The sequence below is a fragment of the Electrophorus electricus genome, chromosome 2 (assembly GCF_041902795.1).
Source record: "Electrophorus electricus isolate QZ-2024a chromosome 2, ASM4190279v1, whole genome shotgun sequence".
Classification (NCBI taxonomy): Eukaryota; Metazoa; Chordata; class Actinopteri; order Gymnotiformes; family Gymnotidae; genus Electrophorus; species Electrophorus electricus.
The window spans coordinates 22,069,872-22,083,777 of record NC_137498.1 but is presented as its reverse complement, the minus strand read 5'-3'; the positions used below and the strand labels follow the sequence as shown (position 1 = coordinate 22,083,777).

The 13,906-nt window shown below is 46.1% G+C and overlaps 1 protein-coding gene across 4 annotated transcripts in view; it reads right to left on the bottom strand.

Moving 5' to 3' along the window:
• The window catches only part of nbas (NBAS subunit of NRZ tethering complex), a 120,087-nt gene that overhangs the window by 74,557 nt on the left and 31,624 nt on the right, over nt 1-13,906 (bottom strand). For all 4 annotated transcript variants that reach the window (XM_035528768.2, XM_035528767.2, XM_035528769.2 and 1 more), the window contains 8 exons: nt 9,391-9,477; nt 9,134-9,287; nt 7,186-7,371; nt 6,380-6,553; nt 5,107-5,240; nt 3,974-4,036; nt 2,903-3,025; nt 2,301-2,403 (listed from right to left, as the gene is read on the bottom strand). In XM_035528768.2, coding sequence (XP_035384661.2) covers nt 2,301-2,403; nt 2,903-3,025; nt 3,974-4,036; nt 5,107-5,240; nt 6,380-6,553; nt 7,186-7,371; nt 9,134-9,287; nt 9,391-9,477 — 1,024 coding nt within the window. The remainder of the gene's footprint in view (nt 1-2,300; nt 2,404-2,902; nt 3,026-3,973; nt 4,037-5,106; nt 5,241-6,379; nt 6,554-7,185; nt 7,372-9,133; nt 9,288-9,390; nt 9,478-13,906) is intronic.

The window sequence follows — 13,906 nt, the reverse complement described above, 5'->3', positions numbered from 1 at the left end:
AGAAGTGGAGGAGTTATAAAGATGGAGAAAAAAGAAAAAAGAAAAAAAAAAATCACGAGGGGAGGGAGAAAAGGGGAAAATCAAAAGAAATGATGGGGAGGGAGAGGGAACGAGAAGGAGAAAGGGAAAGTAAAAAGGAAAAGGGGGTGCAAGACCGACGGGAAAGAAGATATGGACAACGAGGGGATGAAAAGGAGAGTAAGGGAGAGAGATGGAAAGAGTAAAGAGAAACGGGGCGGTGAAACCAAGAGACTGACACTGGATTATTATTCCTCCAAGCGCAAATCCGTTATGCGCCGGCTGCTGTGCGCGAAAGCTGGCTGCGAGCTCAGACCAAGCGAGCTGTAATTAATCCCTCTGCTTTAATCAATAGGCAGCATGGCTATAGGAGCCACATGGAGAGCGCTGCCACTGCTGCAGTCGTCACACGAGCATGACGGAGGCAGCAGCCGTGGGGCTGAGCCCTGCCAGACACACGAAACAGGAGAGAGGGGAAAAGAAAAACCCGCGCACGCACAACTACCCGCCTAAACGCACGCGGGCACACACACACAAAATGGACAGAGGGGAAAAATTAAGGTGTGTAGGGATCCTATTAATGGTGTGTGTATGGGTTGGCAGCTGTGTGCTCGCTCTCTCTCTCATATGTGTGTGTGTGTGTGTGTGTGTGTGTGTGCAGTTTATGTTTTGCGTCTCACTGAGCCATTTGTTGACTGCATGCTCTGCACGTCCTCTGGACAGAGTGGATAAATGTCAGTACGGCAAGTGAGTGTGTGTACGTGTGTATTTATGCTTCTTCAGTCTTGGCCAGAGCTCCAGTGCTTAACAAGTCAAAACAGCAATTTGAACAGAACAGAGAAAAATAACCTCATGGTGATTACACATTTAGAAACATGTTCTCTCTCTCTCGAATCTTTTTGCCCAAGTCTGCCCCTCGGGGTGGCGAGGACGACCACGGTCCAAGACTGCTGAGGAGACCCATGGTGGATGAGTCAGTTCAGAGTCCCTGCAGGAACTCACCCATCATCCAACCCATCACATGCTAATTAGCAAGCAACACAAACACAGAAATGGAGAGAACGAGCGAGAACAAGAGAGACAGCGCACGAGAGAGCGAGAAAGAGAATACATCATTTACCGCAGACGTCTGTCTGCGTTTAATTTCAGCTGGCATAAAGCAGGGAAAGACACTTTCATCTGTCTGCATTATGCAAGGCAATATCTGCCCAGTGCCACACCTAATACCATAATGAGGTTAAGTCCAATTACACAGCAAATAAAAGATCAACTCCCACTCTGTCTGCGAGCTGGCAGGGCTCGAACCAATGCTGGTGCCAGCAGGTTGGGTTACTGGAGTCAAGATGACTTCATTAGCCACATCTCACCAGGAGAGGCAGAGAATTAGGGTTGCACCAACACCACCGATCAAATAGTCTGGAGGCGTTTCCTAATGACATGACTGCCATATATGCCCCGCCTGCATATGGGCCAATCATTAATCTGCCTTACTGATTTATTTACAACATGTAACCTTTTCTTAATATTAATATCAATCTTTTCAATCTTTTCATATATCACTTCAGTAGTCACACCATTTTGGCACTATTGTATGATGGTTACTATTGTATGATAGTGAGGTCGAGTCATCATAGCCACGGCAGAATGAGCAGAAAATGAGCAAACACCGGGAGAGTGAAGGCAAAAGAGGTATTTGTGTGTGTGTGAGAGACACACACACACACACACACACACACACACACACACACACACACACACACACACACACAGACAGAGAGAGAGAGAGATTGATGTATGGATAGATTATGATATTAATATTAAGAAAAGGTTATAAATGTGGCCAGTCCAATGTCTCTCAGCCTTTGCGTCAACAAACCTTTTATTTATGCGCTACATGAAAAGACTTTAAAGCTGCATTTGAGCATCATCTTCCTGTGACACTGCAGTCAGAGGTCAAGCAGCAGGGGGTGACCTGGGGCATTTTCTCTGTACCCGTCCTCATTGGACTGATGAGGAAATCGATGATGGCAGAAGACTGCAGGCTCATTAGAGAACACTGCTTAATTACACAGTTAGCCGTGATCAGCGTGTGCAAAGAAGCCTCGCTTTATGCTAGAAAAGTGTCTTTCGCACTCAAACACACGTGCACACACACCTTTTCCAAATAACACAAGAATGTAATGAAGGCTAGTATGAACAGTGAAGAATGCGGTTTGTTAGCACCAAGACGGAGATCTGTCTGGCGACGTAATAACTGTCATAACTGATATAATAACCAGTACCTGATGGCAGGTGGCAGGGTCCAGGCAGGTGTAGACGTTCCGCTGCATGTCCAGTAGGTCATGCAGTAAACCTCGCCATGCTGCCTCACCGAGAGGAGGACTTCTGCACACAACCCATGACACACTCATGTGCTATGGTTCCCATAAAGCATCCTGCTAATACTAGTAAAACTGGCCATTGTATTAGCAGTTACCTGAAACCAGTATTAAGGGGGGGGGGGGGTGTTCGTGTGTGTGTGTTTTTGTGTATAAGATGGGGATTACATTATGGTACGTGAATGCTGTGTGACTTAATTGCTTGTGTATTTTGTGTGTGCACACAGAGATAAGCAAATGATGTCCAGTGTTTCTCACTTGTATTATGTCTGAATTCAGTGCTTGTATGTGGGTGTGTAATGTGGGAGAAACAATGATGTGTGTGTCCCATAATTCTCTCCTGTATGGTGACTGAGCACCTGTGAAATGTGTAAAGAGTAAATGATGGACATGTAGAACATGTCTGTGTTGGGGGGGGGGGGGGGGTAAATAATGGTAAGTGTGTATCACACGTGTATCCTGAGTGCTGTGTGAGAGATGTGCGCGAGATGTGCTGGGGTTCCTACTTGCGTGCTGCGTGGCGTGTGAGTTTGACCAGAAGCTGATGAGCCTCCTCTCTGCAGCTCTGACTGCTCCTCACATACCAGATGGGCTTCTGGAGACCATGCTTCTCCAGAATCTCCGCAACACTGACACAAACACACACACACGCAAACAAGCGAAGGAGGAACACATTAACTAATCAATCACAGTCAGTCCAACAGAGCGACTAAATGAAGGGACTGTAGTAGGTAGTCAATCCCTCACATGAGACCACCCCCCACCAAACAGCCTCATCGGTCAGAACAGTGGACTGGACCAACACAATGTTTAGCTGCCTCTGACCAGGACAGTCACAGCAAATGACCATTGTCCAACCACAGGGAGCAGAGAGCACAGATGTTGTCCTTCACTCTCTCCATCTGGTCATGTGTCTTCATGAGTCTTCTGGCCCTGTGTCTTCACTCCCCAGACAGTGGCAGTGGGGAAAAAAAAACCCACACAAGCTGCGAGAGGATGTAAGTGCGATCAGCACGTGCAACACAGTCAGCCTGGCTGTTACCAGGCAAACCGGAGGTGCAGAGTGGGTGGGGGAGGAAGCCATAGATGGATGTGTAATGTGTGTTTGGCGATGGGGGCTGAGATTTAACAGGTGGAAGGACTGACAGCAACGTAAAGAAAAAAAAAAAAAAAAAAAAAAAGTGAAAGCAGGATTCTAGTCAGGATTCTAATCCGTGTAAAAGTCTGTGAGGAGGGTCTGGTTGTTTACATCACCCTGCCTCCAACTGAAACATACACGCACACACCCTCCAGCACAGATCCGCATCAACACACCGCATGTAATTTGGCCTTCCGGCAATGGCGTCAATTATCAGCGATGTGGTTTGTACGGCTTTTGGAGACGGATTTTGGAAGGCCTTTGATGCAACACACACACACACACACACACACACGTGGAAGATAACTGCAGCACATAAAGGTGCATACACAAGATTCTTCTTCTGGCAGGGGTTCCGCTGAAACGGGGCCAAGTTCAGGTTCTGGCTTGGTGACCTCACTGTAGTGAGGGCCCCCCCACCCCCAGCCTTGACCTCTACCTGAGATGCTTCTCCAGGGAGTCCACCTGGTCATGTAAGGCTTTTGTGGTCCCTGTCTGTGGCCTGAGAGGAGAGAGAGAGAGAGAAATGCATAAAGATCATCACCAACAAGTACAAACTTGACAGGCAGCCCTTTCAACTTTAAGTGCACTTCAGAAGTGCAGAAAGGGAGGTTCCAGACCAGGAGGCTGGCGGCCTGGTAGTCAGCAGACCAACGTACTGCCGCACTGTGCCTCGGTCAAGGGCTGTGTCCCAAACCACACGCCTCATCTGCTGCAAGCACCCATTCCGACACGGCACTAAGGCAATGCATGCGCAAGGCCTATCGGTCCATTTTAATAAGCGGCAGAGCAGATGTTCTTCGTTTTCAAACGCCATTAACAATCCCCAAGAGTCGGGACAGCCTTCATTGCCATCCAAACGGTCACCCGAGGACGTGGCCTAAAGGCACGTGCTCTGAAGTGACAAGCATGCAGGCCCATGGCCAGGTCTGTGTTGGGTGACCCCAAGCACGAGATGGCCTGCGGGTTGTAAGGTGCAACAGAGTTGCTGGACACACCCACCAGCACCAGGCCCTCCAGACTGTGGACATGCAGCACTGCCCATCGCACCAGTCTGGGGTTCACACCGCCACGGCTTCAGCAAGGGGCTCCAAAATGAAAGAACCCTGTCCAACACTGGATCCTGCTTTACAGCAAGGATTTTTTTTTTTTTTTTTTTTTTTTTTTTTTTTAAATAGTTGACCAGACTGCCTGGGTAAAAATGTGGAAGATTTAATCCGCTATTTCAATATCTGGAACATCTACAAATCCTGTTGTTGCGGTTTTCTGTTGAATATATTGCGCGTTTTATTTCTGAAGTGTTCCTATGATTATTCTCATTCTCATTCATTTTTAATGGAAATTAAATGCGGGGGGAGAGAAACCAGTTTTACTAAGATGCTCTAATAAGGTCTGGAGAGTTTCTCTCTGAGCAGAGACAGGAGCATGCAGAGATAATCCTTTACTCACATAGAGAAAGCCTCCAGTGAAGTACACACACACCATATCCATAGGCTCATTGGCCCAAACAGAATGCGCTTGCTTGTGTGTGTGTGTGTGTGTGTGTGTGTGTGTGTGTGTGTGTGTACGAACCCATATCCTCTCTGAGGAAGGCACTCCAGAAGGTCGTAGCAGAGTGCGAGCTGGTTGTCTCGGTCACAGCTGTAGATACACTCCAGAGCCACAGACATGAGCTGGTCTGGGTCGCTAATGATCATCTGCTGACACTACAGGCATGCAAGCATGAGTACACAACACACAGACAGATCTTTATCATTATTACCATCATCAACACCCCCCCCCACCAAAATCACATTTTCCCCTATACATCATCTGCCTCCCACCAGAGACACAGAATTACCTCCACTGATTCAGAACAGATTGAATGATTGAACACCTCTCAGCAATGGCAGCTAATGAAGAGGCATGGTCCAGCCCCACACAGGCTCTCTGAGGGGGGTATTAACAGGACACCCTCCAAAAATCTCTCATAGGTCCCACCATTCTTATATTAATTCCAAAATGCTCAAACAAGACCAACATCTGCCATTTTGGGAGTTTTTGCAATCCAGTGCTTAATTTGACAAGTAGAATAAATTCAAGTTTTAGCATTTAAATACAACACAATATTTTATAATACAGTTTAAAATTTAGATGGTACAGACAAAACTGCAGGGACAACCACAAAAAAAACAAAACAAAAAGGGTTTTTGGACTCACTAAATAAACCTCGTAATTCTTAGCCGGTATCTCACACACAGAGTTATTTAAACACATAGGCAGCATTAACTGTGTAACATTTGTGAAGTTGTGTAGCATTAATTATGCATACTAAAAAGACACAAAGTCTAACAAATCTGCCTGTAAAATTCTTAATTTAAACCTTAAATGTTTGCCTGTTAGGGCATTTTTGGAAAGGATGGCAGCGAGAAAGATACTTTATTTAAATCAAGTGCTTTCAAGCAGCCTACTACTCTGCCATACTGAACAAGACAAACACACACACTCCCTCCAACAAATTTTCTTTGAGGGAAATTGGTGATAGCCAGTGAGGGCGAACAGCCCATAAATTTATTTGGGCTGTGTGAGGTGTGTGTGTACTGCCTAACTCTCTCTGTGTGTGTGTGTGTGTGTGTGTGTGTGTGTGTGTGTGAGTGTGTGTGTTCTACACAGCACAACTGCCTGAGTGTGTTGCCAAAGCTAAATGATTCCATAGGGAAGCTGGCTGCAGACTCGTACTCTTTCAATTTCAAAGCAAAAGCCCCCTGTGTTGCATGCGTGCACGTGCGTGTGTGTGTTGCACACCGGTCTGTGTGTGTATACACGCTTGCGTGCGCGCGTGGACTAGACGCAGCGCGCCACTCACGCTTGGTTTGGAATGCTGGAAGATTTTGAGCGGGACGGTGAGGTCGTCCTTGGCGAGGGACACCAGATACTGGGCGAGGAGGGCGGAGGCGGAGCCCTCCCTCTGCCTCTCACAGCGGTGCAGGAACGGCACCGCCCACTGGAACATGTTCTTCACGTAGCGCTCTGCGCTTGACTGACACACAGAGAGAGAGAGAGAGAGAGAGAGAGAGAGAGAGAGACACACATGTGATAATCTAGGGGAAATTATAGTGTGGGTTGTACTACACCTAAATTTGCACTAAAAGGAAGTGCAATTTAGAAGTGTTTCTGATGAAAGGGATATTTATGCAAACCAGGTTTGTTAAAGCAATAACCAGGTTTTTGGGAGCATTAACCTCAGTACAAGTGGTGAGAGGTTGTCTGTGAGCTCTAAAATTGGTATCAGGAAGCATTACGCTGCACAATGTTCCCATAGAAATGGGAAGACTCCTTTAAAGTGAGCAAAGTAGCTTTTAATAATTTTTAATGAATATATTAAATCTGAACACGCCAGCCACATACAGACTTCAGACTTAATGACCTTTCAAGTACTTCCTCTTCCAAGACACCCCCTCTGCACACTTTTGACACTTGCTGAAATGAAACTGTGTTTGCATCTTGAGGAACTGTGAGAGCAAAGACTGCACTAAAACAAAGATATTTTGCGTTTGTGTGAGTAAGAAGTTTACAGAAAACGAAAGAGGAGTAGTATGAGGAACAGCCACTGAGAACAGGTGATGGACTAAAACAGGCCCAGATGGATACAGAGAGGAAGTGCCTGCATACATTCTTCATGAGGAGGCGGAGCTTGTCGATGTCCCTGAGCTGCTGCAGCTCCCTCAGACTCAGGCTCAGGTCACATGATGTCTCATACACCAGTGTCTCCATGGTAACCAGGTCATCGCACAGCAGCTCCAGCCCAGGGATCCCTCTTTCTTTTCCCAGACGCACCAGTGACAGGGCGCAGTCCACCTACACACACACACACCCCAACAACAACAAACAAAGGTAAACAAACTCCTACAGTCAATCAGGAAAGGCCAGTCAGCAGGCATACCAATGAGACACCACATGACAACACGGAGCCAATCCCTGTCTGAATAAATTCCCACCAATCACGCACACATGAAAAATACAAAGCTGTCATCTAACCAGAAGCTCATATCTAAAACACACTGAGGCAAAGTAAGACTGCAAAAGAAAGAAAGAAAGAAAGAAAGAAAGAAAAAAAAAAAGTCTTCAAACAAAGTGACCAAAGACAAGGCTGACCATCTTAAAAATCCACCTTCTTGAACAACCAATCAATGCCCTGTGTTTCACATCACAATGCACGAATAAATATCACTCCACCTGTTGACAGAAAGCGATCGCAGCCAATCAATAGCGCATGTGTGCGCGCGTCTGGAAAGTGGAAATAGCTGTTGCTCTTCTGCCTGATAGAGGGAGGAAGCCTCGGGCACTGGAGCAAAGTCAAATCCCTCACAATGAAGCTATTCTTACAGACATTAACAGCACACTGTGATGGTCAATACAGGACCTCCCTCCCAGAACAAATATATACATTAGCAACCCAGCAGATATAGGCAACCTGCAACAGAACAAACACACACACACCCATTGATAATTAGAGTAGAGGCAAATGGAGATGTATTGATCTGATCTCACACAAAGGGGCTTTCTGCTGTCAGGGCTCAGAGTTGAGAGAGAGAGAGAAACACCTTTTAATTACAACCCATCGACAGCTCTACTCTCCGCTGTTGGCTGCGGTCGAGGTCGCGCCACAATGCAATCTCAGCAGCAGCCGCCTGCCATTCCTTCACCCTCAAAGCGTGAAACCATTGAGGAGAGAGAGAGAGAGGGGAAGGAAACCGGAAGCAACAAACACAGGAAGGGCAGAAAAAGAAATGAGTGTGGGAGAGAGGTAAAGAAAGAGCAAGAGAGAGAAAATGGGATTAGGAGAACTCCTTTATCCAGCTCCTTCCCATGGGCCAATGCTAATCACCTCATTCCTCATTAGCATCTGTTCTCTGAGCAGCAAGCCAGGGAGGAGCTTAAGATCAGATAAGGACCTCCCACGTGTACATCCAAGCACAAGCCAGGGAGGAGCTTAAGATCAGATAAGGACCTCCCACGTGTACATCCAAGCACAAGCCAGGGAGGAGCTTAAGATCAGATAAGGACCTCCCACGTGTACATCCAAGCACAAGCCAGGGAGGAGCTTAAGATCAGATAAGGACCTCCCACGTGTACATCCAAGCACAAGCCAGGGAGGAGCTTAAGATCAGATAAGGACCTCGCAAAGGCACTCCTGAGTATCGGGCTCTGTTAGTACATTAGAAGCAGTAATGATTTCTCAGGTGTGACGGCACCTGAGGGTTTTAAGAACATGTGGTGTGGGCAACAAAAGGTCCAGTGCTCAATTAGTGCCTTGTTCTTTTAGGTCTGGTTGGGTTCCTACAGAGTTTCTACAGTCTAAAAAAGTGCTCCAGGACATATGTTTTTAATCCAGATTAAAGATTTACTGGTTTAACCTGGCCTATAGTCATTTTATATTTCATAGTTTCATTGGTTTATTTCCTTTTGATTGTAGACTCAAAAGGAAAGGCTCAATATTTTATTTATTTGTTTAATTTATATTTGTTTGTGTCTGAGCCTTAGCTGAAGTACTAGTCAGTGATTACTATGATTATGTGGTATGTGTGTGTGTGTGTGTGTGCGTGCGCGCCTGCCATACCTGATGGGAGTTGTGTTCAATCTCCTGCGCTCTGGTCAGGTACCAGTCAGTGAGGAGTGGAATGGAAGGGCTGACTGTGCAGAAACGTTCCAGCCCCGAACCTTCTTCGTACAAAAACTGATGGTCCTCACCCATGCACAGTTCCAACACCGCCCTGCACGCCATACCGGTGCACACAATCGGTGACTGCGCATGAGCTCGTGTCTGCCACTTTAAAGATGGAGGATGTCAGTGAACAAGAGATCAGTCTCCCCTACCTGCACTGCGGGTGCTCGCACCAGTCCAGGTCTCTGTGCCTCTTCTCCTCCCATGGAATAAAGACCAGGTGTGCCCTCTCATCCTTACTACAGACACACATGGAGACAGACAGGAATTGACAAAAAAGGTAGATTTAAGTGAGTCTAGGCATACTGATTGACATACTCAATGAGCTGCCCAAATCGTAATGGCAACCCGCTCGGCAGCTCAGAAACAGCCTGGCCGGCGTGGTGGCTCAGGAAGAGCTCAGCATGCATGGAGGAGTCACAAATGATGAAAAGCACAGCAATTCAGGAGCTAAGCTGCTCTTCACACCACACCACCACCCTCCACCTTCGACACCAGTCAATATACTGAGGTCTCCACTTGATAACCTGCACATGGGAAGGACACTGAAATATTCATACGCCCAACACGCAAATTGGATCAGATTTCTGAAATTCCCTTTTTGACAATCATATATACAGACACACGCACACACGACAACAAGAATAAAATAAATAAATAAAACTTTTGAGCACAATTTCAAGGTACAAACGACCTTGGAAAAAACACCAAACCTATGACAAATTTTGCAACAGAACATTCAATAAAGCACCACTCAGCATCAGCCTACTATGGTGCAGTTAAGAATGCCAAAAAAAGACTCAACATCTCCGACTGAATCCATACCGCGTGCCCACAGCAGACTGAGCTGTGTGGCGCACACATCGCCACTGCCCCGTCAATAACGCTCCGTGCCTTACAGGCCAAATGCTTCTCCAAGATGAGAAATTGGGTTTGGGAAACCCATGGCTCCCTCAGGACACAGTGTGGGGCGAATCACGTCCCCAAATACCCCGAGGTCCCCTGCTCTCGCTGACCCACCCTCACCTGGCTGGAGTCAAGTGCATTTGTCGCAGGCTGGGGGACAGGAGAGAGCCAGCAGAAACTAGATGGCTGGAAAGTCCGGTTGCAACTACCCATGCCAATAGGTCCACCTGTCTGTATGGCACCACCCGCTGCACCATCAAGCTGCGCTCCTGCCATCTCAAAGCTCAGCCATTTCTCCAAGGGAAGTCTATGGTTTGGCAACAAGCCGGTATGATTAACAGCCACTCCGAAATCAGTTCTCAGGCCCGCCTGAGCTTGCCGGGTCCTTCGGGCTGTTCCAACCTGGAGGCAGGAGTGATGGAACGGTCACACTGAGGTCACACTGAGGTCACACTGAATGACGTCCTGCGGTGTAGCGAAAATTGCCGCGAGATATTTTCTTAGACACACAGCTATGTGGAAGGCCACCTTGGCCTCCATTAAGCCGAAATGAGTAGGAAGAGGGATATGAGCCTAGAACTTAAAAACTCCCTACATTTCTTGGTCTGGATGATGTTAGTTTCCTAGCTTGATGCAGAAATTCTGTACACATCATTGCCGAGAGACAGAAGAAAACATAGATCATATGAGAGAGAGAGAGAGAGAGAGAAAACAAAAGTCAAATGTAAGAATGAAATGTGAGGTAAGAGGAGAAAAGACTGATGCCAATTTCACAGCATGTAAAGTTCTTGAAAACCTTTAGCGAATATGCGCAACTGCTTAGTGAACAGAACAGGATGTGTGCTGTACAGAAAAATACTGATGGCCATCCAAGAGAAACTGGCAGCACTCATTTTGCAGCTGCTAAAAAAATTTTAAAAAACACAATAATTTGCCCCAGTCATTAGGAATCTGGTTCAAAAATGAATCTCATATTTAGTTTGAAAATTGAGAAAAACACAACTGGGATTACTAAAACGACTTCTGTCTGAAAAGTAGATGGAGAGAGAGAGAGTGGAAAGAGGGGGAGGAAATGCAAGAGAAGCCAACAAGGGAGCCAGCCAGAGTTGGATAACTTTTTTTTTATTTTCTACTGGTTTTTTACTACCGTTGGTCAACCACACACACACACACACACACACAATTGATTTCTTGTGACTTTTTATTAAGGTGTGAAAGCAAGACCTTCCCATTTGTTCTGGAGTGTCCCTTATAGCACTGTGAGCAGCACAAACACATCACCTGCTCACACAGCCCAGAGCCACTTGGTCACTTCAGTTGCTCTACGACACCCAGCTCTCTAGCCCCATCGCTGATACGACCTAAACATCACTTCAGCATTTTCCTAGATTTTGCCATTAACGATATTTATCATGAGAGCACACTGTGCATGAGAAGACCTTTTCCATTTTAGCTGAGGTATCACAAAACTACTTTTTTCTTTTTTTTGTTACTGTTGACTTAAAACACAGTGCTGGAAAGGTTTCATATATTACTTAAATAATAAACAACTAATTCTATTACATTAATAACAAGAGAACAAATTATGCCATTTTATTGGTACTGAAATGGGTTTTTTTTAAACAGCCTTTTACTGTAACGTCATAATGACACAGTATTCGCTTCTAAAACTCATCAGTTGATCACAATAAAATGTTAGTAAGAAACAACACAATATAGGGATGTTAGGGGTGCCTGCAGCATCCCTACTGGTGCAGGGAAATTCTTAATTAAAATTTAAATAGTTAAACTGAATTGTCCTCACTGTTCATAAATTCTTAAAGTATTAAAAATGTATTAATTACACGAGCAATGAAGTTCGAGAGTAAAGTGTCATTTGACAACCACAATATTATACAATTTGTAAAAAGCAAAAGCATTATACTTTGTTATTCAAAATTATTATAAGTAATATGTATTGTGTTACCTCCAACACTGCATACATATCAAAATTGTATCCAGCCTGTAAGAAAACATCACAGCTAAGAGCTGGCACCTAGAATTTAGGTCAAAATGATGCAATCTGGGTGGGTATTAAGCAGTCTTCCTGTAGGCTGCTTCTCTTACAGCTCAACTCAATAGTACACTATTCAAAAACACACAATAATCAGCTTCTCATGTTCAGTATAGACTGACCAAACCTCAAACCTTCAAATGAATAAAAAACATGACTCCTCTAGAATGCATGCTAATCTCCTTGGGTAATCTAGCACGGTACAATGATTTTAAGACGAAAAAAAGATTTATACTGAGATAAGGGAGGCGGTTCATTTTTATGCAGGCCACAAAGATGGTGTTCATTGATTAGCTGACTTAATTACATGAAAGCAATCTCTTTCCTCTTCCAAGCTGGAGGGGAAAGTCTACACTCCAGTATGGACAGGCATGCGAGCACAAACACCATCACATTCTCTCTCTCACACACACATATATATATCCAATACGGTTGAATTATTCTGGTCATGTTTCCTATAATCTACTCAAGCTTGGCCTAGTCCAGAGAGACTGAGGGGTAGAGGGGTGGGTGGAGAATGGGAGTAGGAGGAAAAGAAGATGAGCGAGCGCGCACACACACGGTAACCAGTGTTAACACCGCTAGCAGAGACTGACCTCTCCAGCAGAGTCACCCAGATGACCACAACCTTCATTTGAGAAAACAATACCCACATCGTCCCAGAGTGAGTTAAGAGTCAACGGCAAACACCACGTTGCAATCTCATCTTTTTAGCATGCAAATTCAAACTCTATTTGAACTCAAGTCTATTAACGGGCTGTGTTAGTCAGAGTGTGCATTCTTTCCCAGGACAAAAACTAAAATCTCATTAAAAAAAAAAAAAAAAAAGGTTTTACTGGTTCAAATGCTTGGTGACTATGAAAGTCAGAAACTGCATTCGTCAGACTTATGTCTCCATTTCTGTAGAACGCAGGCTGGCGGATGGCAGGAGGCGGGCAGGCTGCCTGGCAAAGCTACATCCACACGGCTGGGCTCCCTCAGGGACTGGGAGAGACAGGAAACGGGCCCCCAGCTGTTGAGCCATGATGAATGCTCACCGCATAGGCGGCTGACCGCCACAGAGCTGGAGAGAGGAGGCGAGGGCAGGAGAGAGGGGCAAGCCTCTGCACTCAGCATGCCTGACACACTAAATCTTCCGCCACCCTCATTATTGAGACGGGCGGGGAGGGGGGTCTTTTTGTTTTTCCCACACACACACACACACACACACACACACACACACACACACACACACACACACACACACACACACACACACACACACACACACACACACACACACACACACACACACACACACACACACACACACACACACACACGCGCTGAGCCTGTCTCCTAAATCCTCACAGCCTGCGGTTAACAGCGTCTCGCCTGCTTCTACAGTCGTATTTCAGGGGTGGGTCCGCGGTTACCTCCGCCCCGCTGAGCCCTCCACCCTGTTGGGTTGCCTCCGATGCTGTTTGAACGGAAATTCACAACAGGAAATTATGTGCGTCTTCCAGCATCCAAGTCAAAGGAGCTGGGACAGACAAAACAAACAAAAAAAAAACAAACAAAAAAAAACAAAACGCGGGCGGTTCACGCCGCAAGCACAGACAGGAAGAGCGACAGGCCCCCATTCTTTTCACCTGGGGTTCGAACCCCTGGCCACAGCACGCAGGCAGTCGGAGACTTGATGCCACAGCAGGCTTCCCAGCACTAGATCC